Source organism: Cetorhinus maximus, chromosome 13 (genome assembly GCF_964194155.1).
Source record: "Cetorhinus maximus chromosome 13, sCetMax3.hap1.1, whole genome shotgun sequence".
In the NCBI taxonomy this organism is placed as follows: domain Eukaryota; kingdom Metazoa; phylum Chordata; class Chondrichthyes; order Lamniformes; family Cetorhinidae; genus Cetorhinus; species Cetorhinus maximus.
Genome location: NC_135891.1, coordinates 10,714,036 through 10,739,620, shown reverse-complemented (window position 1 = coordinate 10,739,620; position 25,585 = coordinate 10,714,036). Strand labels below are relative to the sequence as shown.

At 45.0% G+C, this 25,585-nt stretch overlaps 1 protein-coding gene across 1 annotated transcript in view; it reads left to right on the top strand.

Annotated features, from left to right (window-relative positions):
- Positions 1–25,585, top strand: part of LOC144688411 (N-terminal EF-hand calcium-binding protein 1-like) — a 171,446-nt gene that overhangs the window by 81,708 nt on the left and 64,153 nt on the right. Inside the window, exons 5-6 of the mRNA XM_078554908.1 lie at positions 6,807–6,832; positions 12,876–12,973. Of these exons, the coding sequence (XP_078411034.1) occupies positions 6,807–6,832; positions 12,876–12,973 (124 nt within the window). The remainder of the gene's footprint in view (positions 1–6,806; positions 6,833–12,875; positions 12,974–25,585) is intronic.

The following is a 25,585-nucleotide window of genomic DNA, read 5'->3' as shown; positions in this document are numbered from 1 at the left end:
GTTCCTCCTTTAGAGTCCCATATTCACAACTATCAGCTAAACAATATAGGTCATTAATGGAAAAATGAATACTTTCTCTAGATTCCTGAGAGTGCTGGATAAACCTCATCCAGTCTAAAATGACGTTCTTCTGAAGACTGAATTATGAATTGAAAGCCTTAATAACCTCTTCATATTTTGCTGTATCCTCATTAACACTCTGTCTTACTAAAAGGTCATCTGTGATGGCATCAACAGAATAGAAGAGTGTGCTAACCTGCTTTTCCTCAGGCTTCTGTGCTAACCCTGAAACGGTCCTTTACCTGTTGAATCTGCGATGCTAGTTTTTCCAATGTGAAGGTCAGGGCCTTCCACATTGTCAAAGAAGCCAAATAGAGGGTGGGGCTTTATCCAGCATTGTCTGTTACTTTAATTGACTGCCCTGGGATTGCGTTGGCACTTTTATTTCCAATTCCTTTCTGCAGTCATTCCCTCACTGCTGTTTTCTGGATGGCTTTCACTTTCACGCCACTGGCTGTTTCATAAGGTATCCTTGCAATTTGGTTAGTTCACTGCTACCACCATGAAGTAACATCAGAAATGGGTCCAGGGTGTGTTTAACAGAGACTATTGGAAATAGTGCATCCAGGAACTTTCAAACGTTTATTAACTATATACAACTCTGTGCAGGGATAGATAAGCATGAGGCTCCTTCCAGAAGCATCTCTGAGTTCTAGAGACAAGCGATCTGGCATCACTGATGATGTATATTAGCGATTAGCATAATAGCTATTAGCCCTTTATGCTATACAGGGCATCAGGGATAAATCTTCTGTTCTTTCTTCAAAACACAGTACCATGGGTCTTTTACATCCACTCGAGAGAGCAGATGGAGCCTCAGTTTAATGTCTCATCCAAAAGCACCTCTGACAGTGTAGTACTCCCTCAGTACTGCACCAGAGTGTCAGCCTAGATCTTTGTGCTTGTATTCTCTCTGGTGGGACTTGAATCTGTTATGATGTGGCAGATGATGTGTGCCAGGTGGACCAAATCCACAAGGGAAGCTTAGCCATGTTGTCACACTGTTTTGCAATTTGTATTTATTATGAGATGTGTGCACTGAATTCAGAAGTAATGAGCCCAATAAGATCATTAGAGATTTTAAAAATTAAATTTAAATATTTATTAACAAAAGAAAAGATTTCAAGTGCATACATAAAACTACAATTTCTTAATACTATAACAAATTCTAAAATTCCTAATTAACCTAACTCCCAATTACACACCCACTTTAAGGCAACAGCCTAAAATAGATATTAAATTTAAGAAGCAAGCCAGCAAGTTCCCATAGTTACACACTTGAGAGTGGAATTCCCAAAGGTTTTTCTCTAACTTTAGTTACTGGACACAGCAGACTTATGCACAAGTGGCTGAAGGCTTCCTGAAGGCTGTTTCACACTTTCCTGTTAGACCTTACATGCCCCCCCAACATTGTCTTTCATTTTCCTTTGTATATGGTTCTCTTTCTTTAATCTGTAAATTCCATTGTTCCATGTGTCTTTGGAAATGTACTTTTCTCATAATATAAAAACTTTCATGTTGCCAGTATTGTCAGTAACCTTTGGGAAAAATAAACACACTGCTTGGCCTTGCTTATCTGGCCAGTTATAAATGCCCTAACATCCCTTTGAAATCCAAACGACTCCTTCACTTACCTAAAAATGCAAATTTCCTTCACACCTTATATGCTAAGACAGCATCCATGTTTATTCATTAGCATTTCAAGTACACTTCTACACCTGACTTCTTTTGTAATTTCAAGCTTGCAATCTGAAAGCTGCATCTGACTCCAAATGTAATTAAGTCACACAGCCAAAACCGTCTGCATTCACACCCATAAGCAACTTTACAATAAACCAGAATAATATGATGAAAATTATTATACTTCCGTATCAAATCCACAGCATTCTGACTTGGAAGCAAGAATGCTTTCAACAGAGCCATAGTTTAGTAGGAGGTGCTGGGAGGGTGCGGGGAGGGGTGGGTTGGGGGTTGGAAGTGGGGTTTGTGGGATGAGGGGTTGGATGAAACATCACTACCCACTATTAATTCAAATTCCCATTTCCCTCTTTTCAATACACGGATGAGTAGCATAAACTGATAAAACATAGCTTGGGCAAGCTTTGTTTTTCTACTCTCTTCCCCCTCAGGTTGAAGTTCAGATATTACTGAATGTGACTTGTACATGCGAAGCATAACCATACGTTCTGTGGGGTTTCGGGGCTTAATTGAGCAGGAGGTGGGATCTCCTCAGTGCAGGCAAGACTTGATAGGCTCCCATCCCATCCCTTCTCATCAGCCTTTGACTGGATTGTCACCAACCTAAATGTTTCCTCAGTTTGTTTTTGCTTTTGTAGATTTTGGCTTTTGGAAGTGCTCTCTGATAGTGAGGTTTTCCCTTTAAACCTACATTCTCGGTTGTTGGCAAGGAGAGAGTTATTATGCTTCTTTTCGCCTCAGTGTTATGTGCCATCAGAGTCCACCCGTGTTGTGGAGCTATTTGAGGCTGTCTCAGGCGCAGACTGACTGATGGACTGGCTGATCACCTTCAGACCAAACCTTTGCCTTACACTTGTCATAAGGAACAAGCAAAACAGCAAAGGAGGGAAGCTATCTTCATGATGACCTTCAAAATCTTCCAAAATTGACAGTCGTCAAGACATAGGTTATTCCAGAGCAAGACTGAGAAAGGAAAAGTTAACAGCTGGTGGTAGCTCCCTGCTACAACACAAATCAATCTCGTCGGTCTCTTGTCCTTTGGCTTGTAGTCGGCCTGTAGCCAGCAGGGCCCTGAGACAGGGGTTGCGGGTGGGGTGGGGTGGGGGGGCATCACTTTACATTACGGTGCCTAACCTGAGGCCCCACAGCCTTCATCAATTCAGACTTTAACTCTATTTTGGTTGGCTTCAAGCATTTGCTTAGGAAACCACTTGCACTTTTGAGTGCTGTAGACAATCTGTGAAGCAAAGTGAAGTAATAATATGGATACTGCTCTTCCTTGTTTCGTAAGTGAAACCAGGTAGACGGGTAATTGAAGGTCTGACTGCAGGGCAAATCTAATCAGCTCATTATTATTACCAAGACATCAGATTGGAAAAGTGCTTCACTGGTGAGAACTGAAAGTGCTGTTCATGGTCGGAGGCAGCAATTAGGGGCTGAGGCTGCTGATTAGATTCAAGTGACTCCCAGTGCGGTATTAAGGGAGTGCTGTATTGTCAGTGGTGCTGTCTTTCAATGAGACATTAAACTAAGATTCCATCTGTCCTCTTTAGTGGATACAAAAGATCCCATACATTATTTCAAAGAAGAGCAGGGCCAGTAATCATCCCTCAATCAATATCACAAAAGCAGATGATCTGGTCATTATTAGATTGCTGTTGGCAGGAGCTTGCTGTGTGCAAATTGGCTGCCGCATTTCCTACATTACAACAAAGACTCCACTTCAAAAGTACTTAATTGACTATTAAGTGTTTTGAGACATCCAATGATCGTAAAAGGCAACTCTTTCTTTTTACTTTGACAGCCACTGGCAGTGCCTTCCTTGCCCTGCTCTGCAGCGGCAGCTCGTTGGTGGGGTATAGTCACTGCAGACACTGCTCCAGGCTAAGGTGAAGCTAGGAGAAGTGTTGTCTGCGGACCCATGGTGGGTAAGGTCTCCTGCTGTGAGCCCACCTCCTCCTCTCTCTGCTCCCTTGGCTTCATCTCCCTGTGATGCTGCAGCCCAAGAGAGACTGCAACTACAGCCCCCATGACTGGGAGCAAGTGGTGCAATCAGAGTCTTTTCAAATCCAAATTACTCCTCCCAAAGGCCCATCATCACTCCCCTTCTGTCAACCTTTTGAACAACATGGACACAATCCTCCCACTGACTCTGCAGCAGTGAAAGGATAGTCAAAAGCACCTAATCCGAAAATTGAATGGGGATGCCTTGATCTGCAGGTTAGATTGGGGCTGGGGGTCCCTTACTAAATGTATATTCTGTTGTAAGGTTGTATGTTGACTCATGAATAGGTATGTGTGGTTGAATAATAACTGTTTATTAATAATACATAACTACATACATATATACAGGGTACAATCCTGACTAGGTGCTATCTTCATGCTGACTTCTATCAGATTCACTCCTACATTCTGCTACTCCTATGTAACTCTTTACATTATAATCTGGGTGGTACTGTTTCCCCAGTACCATATTAACCCTTATGGTCCCGAACATCTCCCCAGGCTTTTGGACTTTCTGATTAAATTTTGCTTGCTTCAAAATTTTATTGCTTCTTACGTTAAATTACGTGTCAAAGGACTTCAAATTTATAGGAAGATTCATGTACTCCTCGCCTCGAAATTATGTCATCGGCTATTGGGCCTACTGAATATAATTGAGTATTCACTTGCTGAGCCTCTGTTTTCTTATTCAAGCCTGATGCTATCATATATTTTAGAAATCATCTTCTCCATAACGCTCAATTTTACACCTGTTCTGGCCCTTCCATCTGCCTTAATGGGCCAGGCAGTGTTGATTTACCATGCATGGGCTGTTCTCAGCACAGGGGAGTAGAGCTTTAATTTTTATAAAAAATGGCACCACAGTAATCTTTTTTTTTTCTTCCCATGCTTGTTGGTATTTGGCAGGCTCCCACTGCGGTTATGGAGGTATTTTATACTTCAGCAGATTCTGCAGAAAATCTTTGGAACAAATTGTTTTGGCTGACTAGTTGCTTTCCTGAGCTTGGAGAATTGAACTGCAGCTGATTTTTGGCTCTGACTTCTCTGTAAAAAATTTGTTTTGTTTGAGCGCGGGCGCAATGGTGCTATGGTGCTGACTCTGGATCCAGGCTGCAGCATTCTTCAAGCCACGCTCATTATAAAACAATCGGTCTGCTGGTGTTGCCTATTTGTTGAGCCAAATTCAAAAGCTTATTGTAGCCTTTTTTTTTGAGTTTTCTCACCCTTTTGTGATCTGGCCAGGTCCTTTGACTCTGCTTTTGATCAGGTCTTGCAATGGACCTCCGCATGCTCGGGTGGCGTCCTTTTGCACGGCACAATGGATCTTTCTTCTGCCCTTCAGCCTCCACACCTGTAATTGAGTTTTTTTAGGTGATCTCCAGCTGCGCATTCGAGGTCTTCAAGTTAGACGCACTTCTCTCAGGTCAGACTGCAGTTTCTTTACTTCTACGTTCTTAGGGATTTTTGGGTTCTTCACCTGCTGCCACCATGTTGTAAGGTTGTATATTGTCTCATGATGCCGCTTTTTTAGCTGCTTGGGCCTTAAGCTCTGGAATTCCCTCCTTTAAACTTCTTTGATTCTCTACCTTACATTCCTCCTTCAAGCCCTTCTTAATACCTACCCCTTTAACCAAGCTTTTTGGTCACCTGTCCTAAAATCTCCTTATGTAGCTCAGTGTCCAATTTTGTTTCATAACAACCCCCCCACCCCCAACCCTAGTGCCTTGGGATGCTTTACTATACTACAGATGCTATAATAGTTCAAGTTGTTGTTGTGAAGGTGGTGCCTGGTACCAAAAGTAAAGGGCTTAAAAGAAAAACCGATTAAATTGATTTTCCACATGAAAAGACCTTGGAGGTTTACAAATCAATGTCAGGATACCACTTCCTAGCCTTCAGATTGCTAGCCCGAGCCTGGTCGGTTATTTGCCTGGAGTGTAACTGTACTAAAGATGTTAACCTTGTCACTACTGATAGAAGGAAATGTAGGAGTGCAATTAGTCTCTGCCATCATCAGAGTTTGAACGATTGTTCTGTGAACCTTAGTGGAACGAAGACTGGTCATGGTAAAAACTCCACTGCTGTTTCACTAGGGCCGTTTCACTCTGTTAGCTTAATCTGTGTCACTCCTATAGATTTTACACTTTTAGATGCACAAATTGGGTGCCACATCTCACTAATACTGCCATCCATTAAATCTGGTGGGCAAGTCCAGGACAAAGAGAGCTAACCTTAAAACTAGAGCCCGGGATCCAGGGGTGATATCAGAGAGCACTTCATCACGCAAAGGGTAGTTGAAATCTGGAACTCTTCCCCCGCTCCAAATGTTGTTGAGAGAGGGAGTCAATTGAAAATTTCAAAACTGAGATTGATAAGGTTTTGCTAAGTAAAGCTATTAATTAGGGATATGATATTGAGGTGGGTGGCTGGAGTTAAGGTGTAGAATCACAGAATTGTTACAGCACAGCAGGAGGCCATTCAGCCCATCTTGGCTGCGTCAGCTCTCCGAAGGAGCACTTTACCTAGGGCCACTTCCCTGCCATTGAAGTTGGCTTTATTATTTTGTTAATTATTCTGACTCTAAATTGTTATTTCTCCTTTTCCGTTGCCAACCTTAATATACAATGATCACTGTCCCCTCAATGTCCCCCTACTGATACAGATCACCCATGATCTCACTGAATGGTAGAATAGTTTGAGGGGCTGAATGGCCTGTTCTTGCTTCAATGTTCACTGTTTTACTCTATAGAAGGGTGGTCTATGGGATCATATCCATAGGGTCATGTTTGGGTTGCTGGTCCAGTAGCACAACCACTACATTACCGTACCCTCTGATTGTACCAAGGGCTGACAAAAGTCACTGTCACCCATAACTGGCGATTTCAGGCTGAAGACGTCAAGCTGAAATGGTCTGCTTCAGGTCTTGTGGTTTGTACCATTGTATGAGATACTTATGATTAACATTTATTATTGGATATTTTTAACAGTCTTAGTCGTTGCTAAAGGCATCATTGTAATCCATTTTCACTTTCTCCTTAAAACAGCAACTTGGACACGGAAGAATTGTGCGGTAAGTCATCAGTATTATTGTCCCTTCCCTGTCCTGCCATTTCTTTAAAATACTGAACTTCCTTTAGCCTTTCCAGTGATTTATGTCTGGGTGAATCCCGGGGGAGCTGTGCCAGCAATAACTTGAATGCAGGCACTTTAACCACCCTCAGGTTCCTTGTTGCTTCCTCTGAAGGGGTTCTGCCATATACTCAGTTAATCTGCACTGCTCCTGTCAAATCTGATTCTTCAACTAGACAAAGCTACTGGCTATTTTTTTGCTGGGACGCGTTGAGCAATGTTACGCGTCAATTATCTAGAGGCCGTTGATGGTGCGAAGTGCAAACAATGTCAGAGAAAGTGAGTCAGCTCTTCCTTGTTCTTCTCTCCTTGCCAATCACTTGTAGAGGTCAATGTCTCTTTTTACCGTAAATTGAGATTTCTTTGTTCGTTTTTTAATGTGAATGTGCCCAGGATGTCACAGGTCCTCATAGGGCACAGCCATCGGTGCGCTTGTATTTTCTCCCCAATCCTTAATGCTTATTGCTCAAACTGTCCCTACAGCAGAAAGAGCAAGGTATTCAGCCATGTGGGTTATCATAACATGTTGCAATATATTGGTGGGTGGCATATTATAGGAAGATAATAACGTGTATACATGTTAATCTATATCTCTGTGTGTGTGTAGATGATGAAAATTATATGCTTTGCTGTGAAGTAGTGATGTTTTGGGATTTTTTTTGACCATCCTGGGAAGGAGAAAAGAAATGGCTTCCAAACGTTGGGTTTTTTAAAGTTAAGTTTATTCGCACCTGCTTTTTTAAAAACACAAAGACAGAAAGTGGTTAAAATGCTATTAAACTAAACTTTGATCTTACAGAGGCCATAAACATAAGAGAAAGAAATGAATGAATGAATGAAGGAAGGAAAGAAAGACTTGCATTTATTCAATGACTTTTTTAAACTCAGGATGTCTCAAAGAGCATTATAACCATTGAATTAAATTTAGACTGGTGCTGTAGTGGCTGGGTGATTCATGCTGCTAGATTACCAGCAGCCACACAGTGAAGATGATTTAGCTCTGGGTGTGTTTCAGGTGGGATGGGTGTGACTCATTGTTCTATCAATGTCTTCTAGCCGCAAAACCACAGAAGAGGAAAATCAGCTGTTGACATAACTCAACAGATCTCGGTGTGCCAATGTCCTTTTTAACTTCATTCCTACAATACCTGCCTTTTCTAAGAATCCATGTATAGTATTGGAGAGATTAGAAGCCTAATTTTTACCACTGTATTCACGTTGAAGGTTGCTAATCCTTTTAAACAACTCCTGGATACATATACTGCGATGGAATCCAGCACTTTTATCTGTGTCCAGGTCAAGATCATTGTAAAAAGCAGACCCAGCAACGTGCTGTGCAGTTGTAATGAATGCTGTGCTCTTATCAGGATTGTACCCACATACACAGTCAGCTACAAATGCCTTGACTGATGTCTGCATCCACATAATCCTACAAAATTGCATTCTATAATTAGTTACCTTACACACACAAACAACACATCACTGGCAAACAACCTAAACATGGAAGGGAATTTAATTCTGTCTTTTAAGAGGATGTGGATTGAGGTTCAAACCATCATGAAGATTACTTGACTTTCTTTTCAAAATGAATTATATGCTGATAGACAGAATAAAATAGATTCTTCGTATTGCCCACTAACATTGAATTGAAATGATTTGGTTTAGTGAGGCATTGAAAAACGACTTGTATTTTTATATTTTTCCCACTAATCTACTCCTGAAGCATTCTAGTGCATGGATCAATGAACATTGATAACCCTCCAGGCTCTTGCCCCATGTTCACTGTGCATTCATGAGCCTTGATTAACTATTCTTCCATGGAGTATATCACAGTTCACTCTGGTTGTGCCTTAATCTGTTAGCTGCACATACACACGACAGTGGGGTGGGGTTGGGGGGCTGGTGGTGCTGTTGCGGGGGGTTGTGGTAATGTTACTGGACTAGTAATCCAAAGATCTTGGTTAATTCTCTGGGCTCAAATCCCACCACAGCAACTGATGGAGTTTAAATTTAATTAATAAATCTAGAATAGTATCAGTGATGATGACTATGAATGTCTTGCATTGTTGTTAAAAAAAAAATCTGGTTCGCTAATGCCCTTTAGAGTCCTTACCAGACTCCTAGCTGCAAAACCACAAAAGAGGAAAATCAGCTGTTGACATAATTCAACGGATCTCGTGTGCCAACGTCCTTTTGGTCTGATATACATGTGACTCCAGATCCACAGCAATGTGATTGACTCTTAACTGCTCTCTGAATTGACCTACCAAACCATTCAGCTGTACCAAACTGCTACAGAAAAGTCAAAAAGGAATAAGACCGGACAGATGACCCAGCATCAACTTAAGCACCAGAAGCGGCAAAGTCATCTTACTAACATCTGGGGGCTCGTGCCAAATTTGGGAGAGCTGTCCCATAGACAAGTCAAGCAATAGCCTGACATAGTCATACTCACTGAATCGTACCCGACAGACACCACCATCCCTGGGGATGGCCTGTCTCACCGGCTAGGAAGATGGTTGTGGTTGATGGGGGGCAATCTTCTCAACCTCAGGACATCGCTGCAAGAGTTCCTCAGGATGGTGTTCTACAAACATACGAACATATGAATTAGGAGCAGGAGTAGGCCCCTCGAGCCTGCTCTGCCATTCGATAAGATCATGGCTGATCTGAATGTAACCTCAACCCCACATTCTTGCCGAACCCTGATAACCTTTCACCCCCTTGTTAATCAAGAACCTATCTAGCTCTGCCTTAAAAATATTCAGACACTGCTTCCGCTGCCTTTTGAGGAAGAGAGTTCCAAAGACCCACAACCCTCTGAGAGAAAAAAATTCTCCTCATCTCTGTCTTAAATGGGCGACTCCTTATTTTTAAACAGTGACCTCTAGTTCTAAATTCTCCCACAAGAGGAAACATTCTCTGCACATCCACCCTGTCAAGACCCCTCAGGAGCTTAAATGTTTCAATTAAGTCGCCTCTTACTCTTCTAAATTCCAGTGGATAAAAGCCTAACCTGTCCAGCCTTTCCTCATAAGACAACCCACCCATTCCTGGTATTAGTCCAGTAAATCATTTCTGAACTGCTTCTAATGCATTTACATCTTTCTTTAAATAAGGCAGTCTCCTTAGTCTGCACTGTACACAATATTCCAGATGTGGTCTCACCAAGGCTCTGTACAATTGAAGCACAACCTCCCTACTTTTGTAATCAATTCCCCTCACAATAAATGAGAACATTCTATTAGTTTTCCTAATTACCTGCTGTACCTGCACACTAACTTTTTGTGATTCATGTACTAAGAAACTCAGATCCCTCTGAATCTCAGAGATTTGCAATCTCTCACCATTTAGATAATAATCCTATTTTTTATGCTTCCTGCCACATTTGCTCACAATATACTCCATTTGCCAGATCTTTGCCCACTCACTTAAGCTATCTGTGTCGCTTTGTAGCCTCCTTACATCCTCTTCACAATTCTGCAGTGAGTAACTCGCTGTCTGACTTCTCAAAGGCTGTCCACCATCTATAGGGCACAAGTGAGGAATGTGATGGAATATTCTCCACTTGCCTGGGTGAATATAGCTCCAACAACACTCAAGCTTGACACCATCCAGGACAGAGCAACCTGCTTGACCAGCACTCCAGCTACCACTTTGAACATATAGTGTGTACCACCTACAAGATGCACTGTAGCAATTCACCAAGCCTCCTTCAACAGCACCTTCCAAACCTGTGACCTCTACCATCCAGAAGGAAAGGACAGCAGCAGACCCAGGGGAACACCACCACCACCTGCAAATTCCCCTCAAAACCACACACCATCCTGACTTGTAGATATATGGCCGTTCCTTCACTGTTGCTGAGTCAAAAACCTGGAGCTCCCTTCCTAACAGCACAGTGGGTGTACCTACAACACATGGATTGCAGCAACTTAAGAAGGCAGCTCACCACTGCCTTCTCAAGGGCAACTAGGGATGGGCAAAAAATGCTGGCCCAGCCAGTGAAGCCCACATTCCGTGAAAGAGATAAACACACATGCAAGACGCTGTTAGTGAAGACCAGGAGTAGCAATCCTTAGTCAGTTCAACCTTCCTCAGCTCAAGAATACTGAGACCAGTTGTAGCATCCCTTTTGCTACTCAACTGACAGAACCACAATATTACAGTATGGAAAGAGGCCGCTCAGCCCACCAATCTTGTGCTGATGTTTGTTTCCTCATCAACCAGTGAGCTTAATCCCATTTTCCTCCTTGCTCCTTAGCTCGTTACGATTTATCAAGCAGCTATCTTTATTCCCAAACATATTAATAAGGACAGGGATGGAAAATAATGCATGGTTCGCCTGACTGGACACAGGATATAAGGAGAGAATTTTAGCTTATGTTTTAAGGGTCCCATGGGATCGGGTGGAATACTGGGTTTCATACACCAGCCACTATTGATTTTAAAAGAGTGTAAAATTGCACGAGGTTTAAAACCAACGTTGAATCTGAACCCATCAATCTTCCCATAGGTGGATCAGATTGGCAATTAACAACTAAGTCTCAGTAGTCCACCCCTTCAAATATCTATCCAACTCTCTCTTAAGCTTGCACAGAGCAAGAGTTGAACCTGTGACCTTCCTTATCTGTACGGTTTGTTTGTAAAATTGACAAACTTGCTGAACCATCAGATGAGGTTCATTAATTTTGTCACTTACAATGTTATTGGGACCACTCAGTCCAATTCCAGTCTGTAGCTTACTCCTAGTTATTCATTATCCTCCCTCTGGTATATGAAGCACCTTGAGTCAGAAAGTTGTGGATTTAATTCACTGTCCAGAGATTTGAACACCAAAATCTAGGTTTATGCTTCAGCGTAGTCCTGAGGGAGTGCTGCGCTATCACAGTTCCTGTCTTTTAGATGAGACATTAAACCAAGGCCCCATCTGCCCTCTCAAGTGGGCATAAACTGATTGGTCAGTATCACATTGCCGCTTGTGGGAACTGGGTAATGCATTTGGGGAGGGCTAACAAGGCAAGGGATTACACTATGAGTGGTAGCACCCTGGAAAGTACTGAAGATCAGAGGGTGTGCATATCCACAGATCCCTGACGGTAGCAGGGCAGGTAGATAAGGTGGCTAAGAAGGCATATGGGATACTTGTCTTTATTAGCCGGGGTATAGAATACAAGAGCAGGGAGGTTATGCTGGAACTGTATAAAATGCTTGTTAGGCCACAAATGAAGTGCTGCGTGCAGTTCTGGTCACCACATTATAGGAAGGATGTGATTGCACTGGAGAGGATGCAGAGGAGATTTACCAGGATGCTGCCTGGGCTGGAGGGTCTGAGCTATGAGGAAAGATTGGGTAGGCGGGGGTTGGTTTCCTTGGAGCAGCGATGGTTGAGAGAGGTCCTGATAGAGGTGTATAAGATTATGGAGGTCATAGATGGGGTGGATAGGAAGGCACTTTTTCCATTAGTAGGAGGGTCAATAACCGGGGGGGCATAGATTAAAGCTAAGAGGTAGAAGGTTAAGAGGGGAGTTGAGGAGAAACTTTTTCACCCAGAGAGTGGTGGGAGTTTGGAACTCACTGCCTGAAAGGGTGGTTAAGTCAGAAACTCTCTTAACATTTAAGAAGTATTTAGATATTCGCTTGTGTTGCCATAACCTTCGGGGCTATGGGCCAAGTGCTGGAAAATGGGATTAGTGTCGTCAGATCTTTGTTAACTGGCATGGACACGATGGGCCGAATAGCCTCCTTCTGTGCTGTAAACTTCTATGAGTCTATCAGTCAACTTGGCTGCCACGGTTCCTACTTTACAACAGTGACTACATTTCATTGGCTGTAAAACACTTCGGGATTTCCTGAGGTTGTGAATGATCAGATGCAAGTTCTTTCTTTTTATATAATGTAGTAAACTCTGGTGGAAATAAATCAGCTGCCCTGAGGTTTTGTGGAATAGAAGTTTAAAAACTCTTGTTTTGTTGTTTTTCTAGAGTATTTTTCTGAACATCTAGGGGAATATGAGAGCGTCCTGTCTGCTTTGGAACAACTCAATATCTCCATTCTAAAGGCCATGGATAAAACCAAAAAGGTACGTTACAATCTGACCAACAAATGATCGAATGTCAAACAGATTGCCTCTATTTAAAACTTTTCACAAGCATTTTCTATTTGCCAAGCGTCCTACTGCCATTCAAATATTACCTTGTGTCCAGTGTCAAATTAAACAACAGCTCTTAAATTTACATAGAATGTATAGCACAGAAACAGGCCATTCAGCCGAAATGGTCCAGGAGGCCATTGTTTATGTGCTACATGAACCTCCCCTTACTTCATCTCACCCTAGCAGCATATCTTCTATTCCTTTCTCATGTTTTTATCTAGTGGCCTTAAATGTTATAAATGGCATGACAGGTGATCAAAATCTTGGACAAAGAATATTACAGAAGCAAAGTACTGCAGATACTTGAAACCTGAAATAAAAATAGAAAACAAAAACAAAAATACCTGGAAAACCCCAGCAGCTCTGACAGCATCTGCGGAGAGGAATACAGTTAATGTTTTGAGTCCGAGTGACTCTTCATCAGAACTAAGAAATATAGAAATGAGGTGGAATATAAGCTAGTTGAAGGGGGGTGGGACAGGTAGAGCTGGATAGAGGGCCCGTGATAGGTGGAGGCAAAGAAGAGATTGCCAAAGATGTCATAGACAAAAGGACAAAGGGGTCTGGATGGTGGTGATATTAGCTAAGGAATGACCTAATGATGACATTAAGGGTAGAAAGCAGGACGAGCAAGTGACAGATAGCCTTAGTGGGGGTGGGGTGGGGGGGAAGGGATCGAAATAGGCTAAAAGGTAGAGATAAAACAATGGATGGAAATACATTTAAAAATAATGGAAATAGGTGGAAAAAGAAAAAAATATATATAAAAAATATAAATTATTGGAAAAAGGGGGAAATGGAAAATACTGGAAACGCTCAGCAGGTCCAGCAACATCTGCGGAGAGAAAAACAGAGTTAAAATTTTGTTGTTGGGTGGCCGAGTTGTGCTATTAATGATAGAGTTGATCTGCAGACACTTCTTGGGTGGAAACGTTAAGTTTATTTACAATATACTCAGCAGCAACTACACGTGTGCTTTCAACTCCAACTCTATCTCTACACTGACTTCTGAGGTAGCCTGACCTACTCTCCTATTGGTTACTACAGATCATGTGATCTTCCTTAACACATGTTATTCTTAAAGGTACACTACACACTAAATAAAACCATAATTATTACACATTTCAATCGTCGGAACGATTTTAAGGAGCGCCTTAAGGAAGGAGGAAGAGGTAGGGAAGGGAAGGGAATTCCAGAGCTCCTAGCGCCTGATCAGTTCAAACTGCACCTGTCAATTGTGGAGCGATGAAAATTGGGGATGTTCAAGAGGCCAGAATTGGAGGTTTGTGGGATGGATACAGAGATACTTCTTCATTCACACAAAGAAATAAGATAACATGCAGGTGTGATAATAGCCTGAGACAGTGAAAGAAATCAGAGAAATGGAAGACAGACAGAAGGAAAAAACAGTTTGGATCAGTACTCTTATTTCCCAGTTTTTCTGTTATTTCGTTCTGGGGGCCAGAGTGTGTCAATAGTTGCAGGAGGTGAGGGGGATGAAGCAGGTAGAAGTGGAGGTACATGGGACAAAGTTGTAAAGAGGTCAGCACCAAGTGAGCAGAGACCCCCACTCGGTGTGTGATGGAGTGTCCTAATTCCAGGCACCAACCCATTTCCCCCCCACCCACTCAAACAACAGCGCGCCCATCTCACACCACTACCTCACCTTGCTGAATAGCAAATGGGAGCTACAGCGAAGGCCTGATGATGTTGGACATGTCCATTAAGTTGCTCGTGGCAGCAGAAATCCACAGAGACCACGTTACAGGCAGATATTTTTTTTATAAAGAATGATCTAATGGAAGCCTGCCATTGTGTGTCAGGCTACAGGATTCGTAACTAGAGGGGCTGAAAAATAGAGTCGAAGATTTTATTAGAGTTTTTTTTTACTGCAACCGACTGCACACTTATTACCAAGTGTTTACATCACAGAAGCAGCCCCTGCATGCCAAATGTGCCACTTTCCACCCCACTTCATGTAACCCCCAATTCAAATATCCTTCTCTTCCTTTCTCCATCAAGTGCTTATCTTGCTTCCCCTTGAATGCATCTATGCTGTTTGACTGAACTACTCCATCTGACAGCAAGTTCCATATTCTAACCACTCTCACGGTAAGTACGTTTTTCCTGCATTCCCTATTGGATTTCTTGATGAATTGGATTGTGGCCCCTAGTTCTGCCCTCGCACGCAAGCAGAATCATCTTCTCTGCCCTTATCCTGACAAACCCTGTCATAGACTTTAAGCCCTCTATCAGGTTACCCCTCGGTCTTCGCTTTACTACAGAAAAGAGCTCCAGCCTGTTCAATCTTTCATACAATGAAGCGCCGAGATTTTGCAGTCCCTGCAATTCTTCGAGCACATAAGCCAGGCCAGCAGTCCCATGCTGGTGTTGAGGGAGTGCGTTTCAGCGGTGTGATGAGGTGTTAAACTCGAGGCCATGTCAATCCTCTCAGGCTAGGGGGAAATATTCCATTTTTAAAAATGAGCATTCTCACTGGTGGTCCTGGTCAATATTTATCCCTCATCCAGCACCTGGACCCGAACCTTGCGTCCCGAGGTCAGGCACGCGCCCGACCCCGACGCGTGTAAAATAGCGCGAAAAGACGTCGGGCGTGCGTCCCCATGTCACCGCGCACACGTGCAATAGTGAGGTCAGTGGACGTGCGTGGGAGTCGGAGCAGCGCCCGCTGACAAATAAAGGGCCAATTAAGGTCATTAAAAAGCCTATTGACCGCGATTTTACGGGGCCCGTGTGATTTTTAGCTCGTCGCACGGGCGGAATTCACGTTTTAATCATTTCCTCATCCAAGGGCGGGATGAAATCGCCGTTGGGGTATAAAATAAAAAGAAACACCTGGGGACAACATTTTAATGAGGTTATGCTTTCAGGTGCTTGATTGTGCTGCATGGACAGATGTTGCAGCATTTTCGTTGTTCCGTTTACTCTGCGAAGGTCTGCAGCCGCCCCCCCCCCTCCCCCCCGGGGCAGCTGTCTGCCCTCAGGGGGCTCAGTGGGAGCGCTCACCAGCATCCCCGGTGGCGTCGGCACCCGCCCTCTTCCCGACCCCCACCCCAGCAGCGCTGAGCATTTCTCAGCGTGGGACTCCCGCTGGCTGGCCGCTAACTGGCCAGACAGTGTGAAATCACGGCCGTGAGGGCCGCTCACAGTCGGGGACCCGTTTCCCCATCCGCTCCCTGACCCACCGATCAGGCTGACGAGCGAAAAATCCAGGCCCTAAAAACGCAGGCGTAAAAGCAGAAACTGCCGGAAATATTCAGTCGGCCTGGCAGCATCTGCAGAGAGAGAAACAGGGTCAACATATCAGGTCAAGGGCCTTTCTTCAGAACAGGCAATCCCAGTCACTACTGTTGGTAGGAACCTGCCGGGCGCAAATTGGCTGCTGCATTTCCTGGAATACGACAATAACAAAAATGGGCTGGGCAAGACCAGGCCTAGGACCATAAATATAATAGGTGATAACTCCAATAGGTAATTCATTGGCGTTAACTGTAACACACCGCCAACACCATGGCCTGAATTTTTCGCGCATTGGGTGTGCATGACCAGCGGATAGGAAACGGGTCCCCGACCCTGATCGGCCTCTGACCGCAATTTCATGCTGGTTGGCCAATCGTCGGCCAATGAAATGCGCGCTGAGAAAGGCTCAGCACTGCCAATGGGAGCGGGAAGAGGGCAGGTGCCGATGTCACCGGGGGTGCTGGTGAGCACTCCCACTGAGCCCCCTGAAGGCAGACCCGGGGAGCTGCAGACCTTCGCAGAATAAACGGAACAGCAACAAAGCTGCAAAACACATCCGTGCAGCGCAATCAAACATCTGAAAGCATAACCTCATATAAAGAAAAAACAGTTCCCAGATTTCTCTTTTTATTTTATTTCCCCGCGGAGATTTCATCCCGCTCTGGATCGAGGTTTCAGCAAAAACCCGTAAGAGCGGGCGGGCCATGAAAAATCACTTTCCATCGCCTCCGTTGGGCTTGATTTCCCGCTTGATTGTCGGCGGGCGGGCGGGCTTCCGACTGCAGCGCGTGCCCGCCGAGCGAGATATCGCACGAGTGTGCAATGACGTTGGGACTCTCGGCTGACGCCATCTCGCGCTGTTTCGTGGCTGGACGGGTCGGGCACGTGCCCACCCACGGGACCTAAAGTTGTGGCCCACAACTCCAGCGGAGAGCTTTCCTGACTTCAATTCTGCTGAGGGTCCTCGGTGCCACGCCCGGTCGAACGCTCGCTTGATGTCAAAGGGCAGCCGCCCTCACCTCACTTCCGGAAATCAGCTCTTTGAATTTGTACATTTGTTACTTATTTTTTCCTTTCTGTCATTTTTACTTCCCTCTCTCTCTCTCCCTTAATCCTTTCCTCATCCTTTTTATACTTAATTTGATATCGAATTGGCACACTCTATTTCACCCTCCTTCTCGGCCTTTCCTCTGCTTATTTCTCAACCCTTTAATCTCATTGATTAAGAGGATACACTTTGTCCCATTTTTCATGCATGTGTCAAATGCCCAGTTGTTCTCACTCCGCCATCTTCTGCTTGCACTTTCAGCAACTTTGTGGGTAAAAACTTCTAACGTTTAAACGTGCAGGAACATGTCTAACCAGCAAGGCATGCCACATGATATTCCCCTTCAGCGAAATTCAAGCTTGTTAGTTTTGCTGTGTGGATGTGATTTGTGGTACTGATGTTGATGCAGGCCTGGCCTGACTCTGAAACCTCGCACTCACTCATCCAGGAGTGCACGTAGTCATACCGACACTACCAGCACGTGCAGTATTGTCAGCCAGCATTGGACTGTTTGAGACTCTAACATATAACCCTGTCCGACGTGAGCAGCTCTGACATGAAGCCTTTTTTCCGATATTGACCAGGCAGCGACACAATGTTCAAACAATGATGGAATCAGCGTGGGTTGGGATGATATGTTGAGGGCACAGAGAGGTCAGTAAACCATTGTTCATTTTGAAATTGTTTTCGAGGCAGGGCTTAGATTTGTTATCCTGGTTTTGTAAATGTTCCAGGCATCATTCCAGAAGCTGTCAGATGATAGCTGACTCTACCAGGGGGAGAGGAGGTGGTGGGGTGTGGGAGCATGTGGCATATCTGTGCTTGCGTCTTGCCAGTGGCAAGTAACCACCATCAAAAACAAAAGATATGGGGTGGATCTTCATTTTATGTGTTGGCCGTGCCTCAGTTGGTAGCACTCTTGCCTCAGAGACTAAAGGTTTTGAGTTTGAGTCTCACTTCAGGGCCAACTAACAGGAGGGACTCTACCCCAGGGGACTCTTGCTCATCCTTTAAGGCATGTAAGTGAAAGACCACGTACCAATTACCTATCCTCAGCCAAGCCTTGGCGTGTCACACAGGGCACTGAAGAGGAAGTGGGAAGTGAATAAAGTAAGTGGAGTCCAGCAGATTTGTCCGCCCAATGGATGAGCGCACATCCTGCTCCTAATTGGTATGTTTGTATGTTCATCCTTCCAATATGAAGTTCTCTGATATAAAAACAGAAAGTGCTAGAAATACTCAGCAGGTCCGGCAGCTTCTGTGGAGGTAGAAACAAAATTAACATTTCGGCTAGAACTTTCTGGCCCCTCAAGCCAGCGGGATCTTCTGGTCCCGCCGATGTGAACGGAGATTGTAATGGCTTTCCGGTCACTGCCGGGGGGCCTGGGAAATTCCAGCCTTTGAGTCGGATATAACTTCTTCAAAACAGAACTCGAGGCCTCTGATGTTTGCCTCAACGTCCCTTTCCGATTTTGTGTGGAAATGGTACAGACCCAAACCTTGTGGCCTACGAGGTGACTGTGTTTTTTTCGAATTCTTGGTATTGATTACCACAGGCTAATCAATAGCTTATGAACGTACAAAACTGACAGACAGGAAATGACCATTTGGTTCATCAAGCCTGCCTCATGCCTCATCATGGAGCATTAAGACTCCAACACCACCCCCTCCCCCATCCCTGTCCCACACCACCACACTCATCCATGTAACCCATGTGAAAAAAAAAGGGTCAATAAAGGAAAAAAATACACTGGAAAATTCCTCTCCGACTGCCTCAGGTGATGAAAAGCATTCTTGAGATCAGGAGATCACAAGGAGCAAGTGTTTTATACAAAGACCTTGACTATGATGCGATCTCTGCTCCAATCCTGGATATGTGCAACTCCCTCATGAAAATGAAAAGAATCAACACCCACCATACACACACACACACACACACACGTGGTCCCAACCATCCACGTAACCAGCATTTGTGACAGTTGTTATGACGCGGTGAGGAGGGGTCCCCTCTTTGCGCTCGTCTCCTTTGACTGCAAGAGCTTTTTTTTTGCTTCAGAAGGATTTACTTGCCAACTCAGTGAGTGCTTAAGAGTACTTAACTGTTTATGCACTGGGACAGGTTTTCTTCAGTTCAACAAAGAAAGAGGTTAGCTTTATTATACTTAAAGCAATCTAAGTAAAATAAAAAATGCACCGACTCTATAGTTTGTTGACTTGACTGGCTTCAGGCTGATTCAATGATCTTGATGCTTCCAATTCAAAGATGTAGATGACTGAGTTGGTGGTTCTTCAGGAGATGGAAGTGCTGGGTTGGATGTGGTAGGGCATCCCTGGATGATCTCAGTCAACAAACAGGGCTTGAAGCTTACCTGGTGGATTGGAGAAAAAAGGAGGCAGGTGGGACCCCACTAAGATCTTCTCCCTAAGCCGCTTGTCCTCAGTTCTGCTGAACACATGTCGTTAAAACATACAAAGGGTTGGCTTGTCACGTAACCTTTCCTCTCCAACTGTCAGGGGTTTGAAAAAAAGACATTGTCCATGTATTCAAGATGACTCGAGTATTTCACATCTGGAAGTGAATGTGGCCAGGATCCCGTTGTCCATGCGATTAGTCTTAATGGCCCGTCTCCAACAGTTGAATATCTCAGGTCATTGCCGTAGATGCTTTGCTAATGAGACAGGAGATGTGAGTACTTCACACTCCCCTAAAGTCATTGCATTTGATAGGTTTCACAGACAGACTAACTCCACTCTAACGAATTGGAATGTGAAATGTATAGTAATATAAATTAGGGTTAGCCATCTAGGGCTGCGAGCTTGAGTCACTTTAGTGTCTGTGTTATTAACAAGTCTGTATTTTGAAAATTCAATTCAAGTTTCCAGCTGGGGGATTAAAAATGAGCATTTGGCTTAAAGCACTTTTAAAAATTCATTCACGGGATGCGGGCTTCGCTGGCTGGGCCAGCATTTATTGCTCACCTCTAGTTGCCCTTAAGAAAGTGGTGGTTAGCTGCCTTCTTGAGCCACTACTGTCCATGAGGTGTAGGTACATCCACAGTGCTGTTAGGAAGGGAGTTCCAGGATTTTGACCCAGTGACAGTGAAGGAACGGTGATATATTTCCAAGTCAGGATGGCGAGTGACTTGGAGGGGAACTTCGAGGTGGTGGTGTTCCCATCTATCTGCTGCCCTTGTCCTTCTAGATGGTAGTGGTCGTGGGTTTGAAAGGTGCTATCTAAGGAGCCTGGGTGAATTCCTGCAGTGTATCTTGTAGATGGTACACAGTGCTGCCACTGTGTGTTGGTGGTGGAGGTAGTGAATGTTTGTGGATGGGGTGCTAATCAAGCGGGCTGCTTTGTCCTTGTTAATGTCAAGCTTCTTGAGTGTTGTGGGAGCTGCACTCATCCAGGCAAGTGGAGAGTATTCCATCACACTCCTGACTTGTGCCTTGTAGATGGTGGACAGGCTTTGGGGAGTCAGGAGGTGAGTTACATGTCGCAGGATTCCTAGCCTCTGACCTGTTCTTGTAGCCACGGTATTTATATGGCAAGTCCGGCTCAGTTTCTGGTCAATGGTAACCCCAGGATGTTGATAGTGGGGGATTCAATGATGGTAATGCCATTGAACGTCAAGAGGCAATGGTTGGATTCCCTCTTGTTGGAGATAGTCATTGCCTGGCACTTGTGTGGCATGAATGTTACTTGCCACTTGTCAGCCCAAACCTGGATATTGTCCAGGTCTTGATGGACAGGAGATGGTACAGTTCATGACACAGTGGTTCCAGTGGGAGCAGGAATGGGAAATTTACCACAGGCTGGGAATACAGTGGTAGGCATTACAGTCCACTATTCATCTGTCATTTGCAAGCTCTACTTGAAATAAATAAATACTCAAGTACTGCTAAAGAATAATTGAAATTCTACCAAGATTCTTAAAATTAGCCGGTCTATACAGATTAACGATGTGCTGCTTTTTCTATTTAATGAGCAGTTTGTCTCAGACACTCTGTCCATTCAGTAGTTTTTCCTGGGATCTCACAAGTTCCGATCGATATAAGCATAAATGAAGCAAAGCTTTGAGACGCTGGATTTACCCTTTGTGTGATGAATTCCTGTCACACATCTTAGAGTACATTTGAATTTAAGGCTTTACTTTATCAGTGTCTGCATTTACCTGGATTAAAAAAAATCAGTACCATAATCTAACAGCGAAAATGATCTTTAGCTCATACTCTAACAGTAATTTAAAAATCTTTTGTTTAAGCAACTCTCTAGCCTTGAGTTGTCATTTATATTCAGCGTGATACTGAGGGAGATCTGCAACATCAGATGAGAAAATGAACAGATTGCCTTCTCAGGCAGATATAAAAGACCCCTCTGCGCCATTCGAAGAAGAGCAGGGGAGTTCTCCTCCACAGTGTCCTGGCCAATATTTATCCCTCAACCAGCATCACTTAAAAAAAAAACCGAATTATCTGGTCATTATCTCATTGCTGTTTGTGGGTACAGTAGTGTCGTGGCTATGACAAGTCGTCTAGTAACTCAGAGGCTGTGAGCTTAAATCTATTCACGGTAAATTGTGATATCGAATTCAATTAATTGTATAATTTGTGGGCTGGAACCAGAAAGGATGTCATATAAAATTCAACTGGTTCCTTCAGACAAGATCAGCTGCCAACTCCATATGGCCTGTCTGTTCAAAATATTTTTTTTATTCATTCATGCGACGTGGGTATCGCTGGCTAGGCCAGCATTTATTACTCATCCCTAATTGCCCTTGAGAAGGTGGTGGTGAGCTGCCTTCTTGAACCGCTGCAGTCCATGTGGTGTGGGTACACCCACAGTGCTGTTAGGAAGGGAGTTCCAGGATTTTGACCCAGCGACAGTGAAGGGACGGTGATTTATTTCCAAGTCAGGATGGTGAGTGACTTGGAGGGGAAATTCCAGGTGGTGGTGTTCCCATCTATCTGCTGCCCTTGTCCTTCTAGGTGGTAGTGGCCGTGGGTTTGGGAGGTGCTGTCTAAGGAGCCTTGGTGAGTTTAAACGCTTGAAGTGTAATTAATCGTTAAATGAACCTTAACATATATACTCATGGTAAATACCAAGATTATGTAGGATGCTTTGCCATATTACAGTCAGGTACATTCAGTCCTTCCAATGGCTCCAATTTTCTCCAAACACAGTATAATGTCCTTGCCTTTAAGCGTAACAAAAAGTCCACTTTGGCAGCACCTCCATGATGCTTCCCTTATCCCGCTCTCAGGACTGGATATTCCCATAGGCTTTGGGACCCTGATATCAGGACCAAATGGAAGCACTGAGCCCACCTAATGATGCAATCTTTCCAGAAGCAGCCTCCTAATTGGCTGCCTCAGCGCTCACCAGCTTAAGGCTGTCAATACTGGAAGCCCAATCAGAGGGCTGGCTGCTCTGATAGTTTCAGCAGCCCTCCACCCCCTCCACAAGAGAGGTGGGTGCTATTGAGGCAGGACAGGAACCATGAAAGCGTTGCAACATGGAGGCACCCTCGGAGGCGTGTGTTTAAGATTAGAATTGTTAGAGTCAAAGCCGGTAGGTTCCTGGAAGTGGAGGCAAAACGCCTCCAGGTGTATCATTTGGGTGCACCCTTTCCTGTTGGTGAACCCCCTCTTTGGTGCGAGGGGTGTTTGGCTTCCATGGCACCACAGCCTGGGAGGCCGTTTCCATGGAGATGGCAGCCTTCACATGTTGAGGAGGGAGGGAGCCACTCCACTGGTGGCAAAATGCTGGTCACCTGCAAAATTGGACCTAATTTTGTCCTTAATCAGCTTAAATAAAAGCAGAAAGTGCTGGAGAGAGAAATAGGGTTAACGTTTCGAGCCCAATGTGACTCTTCTTTGGAACAAGAAGAAGAAGCTCTGAAGAGCCATATTGGACTCAAAATGTTGGGCCGGGACTTTCTGTGCCCACTGGCATTGGGAGTGTTAGTGGCATGAGTGGACAATGTGGCAAGAAGGTCAAAAATCAGTTTCATGATGTTGTGAAACCAGTTTGCGACTGTCCATTCCTCCTGCCGATGGCGGGCCACATTCCTGCCATTGGACTTTGGGAACCTCATTGTAACACATCAGCTGCCAGACTCATCCCCATCCCCAACATTGGATCGCCCACCCATGTCGGCGGGAAATCACACTGACGTGTTTCACAACAGCATATATAAGACGTGCCCTTGGCGGGCTGCACTTCAAGGTTTGTTTGACTACCTTGCTTCAGGCAGCACTCGCAGTCATCAGCACCAGGCTTCACAGACAGCACCACATCACTTTTAGGGAGGCTCACAGGCAGGTCTCTACCTACCAGATCAGTGATGTGAGGGTGGCTTTTCAATGGCTGCAGGGAAAGGGGGAGAAGTGGCCTCAGGCAAGGGAAGAGGCTGCAGGATGAGGGCGGTACTGGGGAAGAAGGATAACAGCCCTGTGTGGGGGCACATGTTGATCTGTGCAAGTGGCCTCAAGATGGTAAGGGCTGAGGAGGCAGTCTCCAGAGGAGATGAGGCCAGATGGACATGTGAAGGTGTTGCTGGCTAGGCACATCCCCAATTGCCCCTGTTCAGAGGGCATTTAAGAGTCAACCTCTGGGGTCACATGTAGGCCAGACCAGGTAAGTACAGCAGATTTCCTTCCCTAAAGGTCATTAGTGAGCCAGATGGGTTTTTACAACAATTGGCAATGGTTTCATGGTCATCATCAGACTTTTAATTCCAGGTTCTTATTGAATTCAAATTTTACCATCTGGTGGGATTTGAACCCGGGTCCCCAGAGCATTACCCTGGGTCTCTGGAATACAAGTCCAGTGACAATACCACTGTGCCACCGCATCCCCTTGAGCTGGCAGTGAGTGAGATGCCAGTGAATGTGTGATGGGCTTGAGTGTGTGAGTTTAGAGCGATGAGATGGTTGCCATGCCCTGGCTGCACAGAGGAGATCATTCATCCTCTATCTGCACTGGATAGCCAACCCTTTCTGTGCAGCATTGGCACTGATCACCACTGCCATTGCCTATCAAGCCGGAGTGGTAATGTAGCTACCCCTCCTGCGGCCAGCGCGGGGGTGGACGACATCACAGCGAGCCTCCACTGCGTCCAAAAGGTGCTTGAGGGCTGCAGTCTTCTTGCTTTTCGGGGTCATGCCTTCTTAGCTGCCGTCCTGGGCTGGAAACACCGAGCGCGGCTGTGCTTTAAATGTGGTGCCTGGCGTGGTGAAGCGGCGAGGCGACAGCCTGGCAGGCGAATCAGAGCCTGCCCACCATGGAAATGGCATGTTTCCTGGGAATGCATAAGCAATCTGACGGGTATGGGACGATACAGAGTGAAAACCCACCATCGCATCCGACGGGTAAAATGTCGTTTTACCCGCCCGCTACCGCACTTAGTGCAAATCTGGGACAATCCTGCCCGTTACCTGTGTTTCTCCAGATGTTGCCAGGCCTGTTGAGTCCTTCCAGCACTTTCCATTTGTATTTTAGATCTCCAGCTTCTGCAGTATTTTGCTCGTATTTTCCTCCTAATCAGCTGAATTGGATGTCTGCCTCTGTAGCGCAAGCAGCGGATTCAGTCCCCACCCACCCCTGGGAAAATTCCCCAGAGGCTTGGATATGCGGCTCCTGCGAATTTTCCCGGCCCCTCCCTGAACTCCCTACCCCCCTCCCAACGCCTCCAAGCCAGCCACCACGGGACCAGAAAAACTCAGCCCTCTATCTCCAAGCTGAGTTCTTATGATCTCGAGTTGTATATGGCAGACGACGGTGTAGTTGGATCAGCGCGACACAGAGAGAAGCCGTACCCCTTTCCAAAACAGCGATGAGGGGTCAGGACCCGGCACGGGTGGTAATTAAAAATCGCGGTCCCAGAGGATGTCCTGGGACCCCGATGCTCCCCATCGCTAGATGTAAACGATGCCAACCCTTCTGAACTTTCAAAGGGCTGGCGGGCGTGGGGTTAAGGAGCAGGAAGCCTGGTTGTTGCCAGTCAATGCCCCCTTAAGCTGGTTAAGGGGCCAGTTAGTATAAGATTAGAATTTTTAACTCTTTCTTCTGGCGAGCCCAAACAGTCTTGCGTATGGTTGCGCATATACCGGGTTCACCGCCGGGCCCTGGTAAATTGCTTTGTGGCAGTTTTTAGATTTATTCTGTGGGCCCAACGAGTGCCTGGCACAAACGCTGCTCCTACCCCTCTCGTCCATGGCTGCTTTCCACC